At 37.7% G+C, this 4,678-nt stretch overlaps 1 protein-coding gene across 1 annotated transcript; it reads right to left on the bottom strand.

Annotated features, from left to right (window-relative positions):
* Window positions 1–796: 796 nt before the first annotated feature.
* On the bottom strand, window positions 797–4,433 carry LOC117636022. The gene is made up of 3 exons (XM_034370450.1): window positions 3,215–4,433; window positions 2,450–2,621; window positions 797–1,674 (listed from the first exon to the last, which is right to left on the bottom strand). Exons 1-3 carry the CDS (start codon window positions 4,133–4,135, stop codon window positions 1,130–1,132), a joined length of 1,638 nt encoding a protein of 545 aa, XP_034226341.1. The 5' UTR covers window positions 4,136–4,433; the 3' UTR covers window positions 797–1,129.
* Window positions 4,434–4,678: the final 245 nt, after the last annotated feature.

Genomic DNA, 4,678 nt, shown 5'->3' with positions numbered 1-4,678 from the left:
TTTTTTTTAATTTTTTTAATTTTAGGGTCTGGTCAATAATAGGATCAGATAGACAGTCCCATCACTACTTATTATTCCCCATGAAATAAAAATTAAGGGTTTCAATAATGTGTCCATCATAATGTAAGTTACAACAAAAGGACAACATAACATATCCCCATCTAGACTTAATTTAATCTAACAATATAATCAAACACCAAGAACAAGAATTTAGGCTTATCAATTTGTGTTAAGTCATCTGTTAACTTTATTCGTTTGTTTAGGCATTCGTGAACTGAGTTCCTTGGCAAGTTGGCATGATACGCCAAAGAATGTGTGGTTGGTAAAGTGTAGGTTTCTACTTTATTGGATCCTTCACATTTTTATTGATTTTCATACTTTGGTGTGCTAAAGTTTTATGCTCTTAAACTTTTGGTGTTTTCTCAAACTATATTCGAATGTGAACGTTCAATTCAATTAACTGACAATGAGTGAAGCAGCCCAAGGTTATTCAAATTATTAGGCAAAACTCTAATACTCCGATGTGAAAACTGATTTGGGATTCACACTCTCAATCTTAAGATGACCTTGTACATTTTGGTTTGCAAAATAGTGTTATGCCCTATTCAACTTTATTCGTTTCTTGAGGCATTGTTGAACTGAATTCGTTGTCATCCTTTGCCAAAGAATATTTGGGTTGGTAAAGTGTAGGTTTCTACTTTATTGGATCCTTGACACTTTCACTGGTTTTGATCATCCCTTTGATGTACTAAAGTTTCATGCTCCTTTACTCAACATAAACACAAAACTCATAAGATTATGAAATAATATAAATATTTAAAGGCCCAAGAATTGTACATGTCATGTCTAAATACGCACGAATACGTCCGGTTCTCCTCCCCCCCTCCCCCCCAACTACATACATGATACATAATCCATATACATTGATAATACCATGTCACCCACCTAACCCAAGTACTTTACTATTTTAAGCCTATTTCCTCTGCCTCACAGTGCATGTCAAACTATACTTCCCAATTGTTCATATTTTAGATTTCGAAACAAAAAATTACAAGTTGTGCCAAAACTCTTTGGAATGGTCCCTTAACATCAAACCTTTCCCGGTTGTTCATTAGTTTCTAGTTAATAATCAAACTAGCTCCATTGCCAATTCATCCACCAGTAGGGCAAATATGGCAACCTCAATCTCCATTGCAGTCTCTCCCACTTGGTCTTGATTTTTCTTCCACCCATCAAGCTCCTTTCTGAAATCTTGCTCAACCATCATGTCAATGGTGTTAGATTCCACCTCTTTCCAGGACTCAAATCTCTCGCAGACCCTTCTCACCACCACTACTCTCTTGTCACTAAAAGCAGCTTCTTCTTCTTCTTTCTGTTCCTCAACAATGAGATCTGAGACTAACCTCTTCACGTCTTCCGGGATTCTTTTTCGGATACAATGGAAGTTTGATTGGGAAAGTATTTCTCTGACAAGCTCATCAAGGTTTTCTTCCATCCTGCTATCTGATGTTTCTGGTTCATCGTCGTCATATTGTTCTGATTGTCCTTCTAGATCATCCATGTTATATTCATCATCTTCTTCTTCTTCTGACATTCTTTTTTCGAGTTCAATTGGATCCAACCCTGCCAATTTCTCAAATCTACGAAGCTTCTGCAGTAGCTGATTCTTTGTTCCTGTAAATTCAATGCCGGAAATACCAAGATTAGTTATTTGTTTGAAGATTCACAAAATTGGCACTAGGTTTTTCCATAAACCTAATATAACCTATATCCTTGTTGGTTCCGAAGAATGCCAAGTCCGTAGATAGTAGAGAGAAAACCTTATTACTTAATTTATGGAAAAATAAAACCCTAGACAACCGACTAAAAAATTATAAATAAATAAAAACAGAAAGGCTGCAAAAACTAAAATATCCACCAAGTTTAACCCTAATTAAACCAAATCAGGAAACCACAACTAAGGACTGCAGAAAATAGATAAATGATTGCCATAAATCTATGATTCAAAACCATCAACCGCCAAAAACTTTCAAACACAAAATCACAAAATTGTAATGAGAATTAATGGTGATGAACCAAAGAGGTCTACCACATGCACCGTGACTTCTGCACATAACAATCTGTGGGTCACAAATGCAGTTATGAGACTGCAAATATACGTCTGTTACATCAATACAAAACGTCAGATCTTGAGATTTTTCACCTACACTTAACCAAAACACAAGGACAACTTTCACAACACAGATAAGAACACTGAGATGCAATCTTGCCATGGATCCCACAAAGATAAGCATGGTGTCTTTAATCAAACAGTCGTTGAGCCATGGCCCTCCAATTGGTTTTCATTTTGTACATAACATAACAGTAAGCTCATTGACAACGACCACACAACCAACAAAGAACAGTACAAAATTAAATAGAAGTTAGTACAAACGGAATTGTTACATACTCTGTACATTGGCATAGCTGCACTCCAAATCAAAACCGTCTTCATCGTCACCGTCACCGTCACGTCCCTCGTCATCGTCTTGGAATGGAGGGTCCAATACAGAAACAGGACTGCACTGCTCCTTATCTTCCTCTTCCTCTTCTTCTACTTGGAATTTCTTCAGTCCCTCCTCCTATTAAAAGTTTAAAACCTTAATCAAAACACTAATCATATATACATAGGGCTATAGAATAATAATTTCCAACTAAGCCTTTAACTATTTTAATCAACTTAGATTAATCTCAGATCCATAATTGCAAGGCTGCTTGACTTTTCTTCTAGTTTTTAAACTACAATAAAAAGCATATAATTTGGGGGATGTCGGGACTTCATGAATGGGATCGAACACTAAAAAACAAGACCAAATTTGTCTTTTGCTCTGAAAAATTATTTCTACACAGTTCCTCAAACAAAAAAGATTTACAATGCAGAGACTATACAAGTGACAAATGACATAGTATCATGATAACAACCACATATATACAAAAAGTTTACATGCTATGCTGAGCTTCAAATTGACACATATGACCTTCAATGTGACTCAATTTCCCTCCCAAATCTCTGAAAAGTGATCTTGTTGCCGACAATTCTATAAGTTCCTCACCGAGTGAACTCGGACCGTCTTTAAGCAGACCGAGTTACCAACTCACTGACTTTAGTATAATTAAATTACTATTAACAATAAAAAAAGACGATTTGGTATATAAGCTGGAGGAAAGGACAAACCTCTTGTTTGTGGCGACTAGGAGACGCCGCCGGCGATGAAAACTCAGGCGTCCGGTGGCCGGACGGCGAGGGTGTTGTTTGGAGCACGAAACGGAAAGGGCTATCACAGAAGCCATTGTTGATCTTCTCACAATTGCAAAGACAAGCTGAATCTACTCTTTGTTGGGTCTCAAACTCAATCACTTCTGAGTCCTCAGACTGGCTGCTACTTGAGGCAGTATCTAAATCTAAAGACTTGTCTTCGTTGGTTTCAGACCACACTGCACTGCTGGGCCTACCAGTGCAAGAAGAAGAAGAAAAGCACACCTCACAACCAGTGCTCATCTCAGAAGCAGTTTGCTCCTCAACAGCCAAACAAGACTCAATCTTTTCCTCATTGGAAATCTTTCTACGCCCAACTGATGAATCCCACCTAAGAATGTCCTTAACAGAGACCTTAACCCCATCCCCTTTGATTTCTCGCTTTTGGGTTCGATTTCGATTTGTTAGTCTCTTCAAAAACGAGCCAAATAGCCCAAAGCTGTGATTTTTGTTCTGGGTTTTGGGTTTTGAAGATGATGACTGTTTCTGAATCCTCATAGCAGCTTCGACAAGCAGAGCTGCGGTTCTATTTGGGATTTGAAGAAAAATGGCATTGGGACTCTTGCATGGGCTTCTGGCTGCTGGTGATGGAAACTCAAAGAGTGGAGATTTTCTGAGGTCCGGAGAGTCATGGAGAGAGAAAAGGCAAGCGTTTTTGCAGAGGTTTCCGGGAAAGTTTGAAACTTGGGAGATGGGTCTGCGTTTTTTGACCTGCAAATGGGTTTTTGGGGAGGGTCTTTTCAGCTGGCAACGTTTATCAGCAATGTAGTTCTTGAGAAGAAACGGCTCTTGATCTTCTTTGAGCAGCTCATGTAAATGCTTCTGAGCCATATTGATCATCCAAAGCTTGCAACTTTAAAACGAAACAACGTAAAAGGAATGTATGCAACAAACCCAACAGGCAACAAAACTTGAAAGAGTATGGTTTTCAAGTTGCGTGAGTTTCAGCACCATCAAAAAGAGTTGAAGAGCTTTCAACTTTCAAGCTTCAGCTGATAAATACAGGGGAGGTTCAAAAAATGGAGGTTTGAAGGTTGAGAAATTGGATGCTAATATAGAGGGGAGAGAGAGAGAGGAAGGAATGAGGAGACTCATGATTCAAATCTGAAATGCAGGGGGGTAGAAAACCGAGGCCAAGATGGTGATAAACAAATTATTATAATATAATGGGTGCAAATAAATAAAGGTTAAAAATAAAAAAATAAAAAACATGGTCGCAAATTGGTAGCAGCACAGCAGAGTCTATGCATCTAACTCAATAGCAGAGAAATTTATGTGTCTATAAAAATAAATTAAAATACAAAATTGTTTACAGTTTCTTTCCAAAATCCAAAATACAAATTGTACATACATGTCTCTCTCTTTTCTGTTTTTTATGTATAT

Source organism: Prunus dulcis, chromosome 7 (assembly GCF_902201215.1).
Source record: "Prunus dulcis chromosome 7, ALMONDv2, whole genome shotgun sequence".
Taxonomy (NCBI): Eukaryota; Viridiplantae; Streptophyta; class Magnoliopsida; order Rosales; family Rosaceae; genus Prunus; species Prunus dulcis.
The sequence above is the reverse complement of the archived record's forward strand: the minus strand, read 5'-3'. Positions and strand labels throughout refer to the sequence as shown.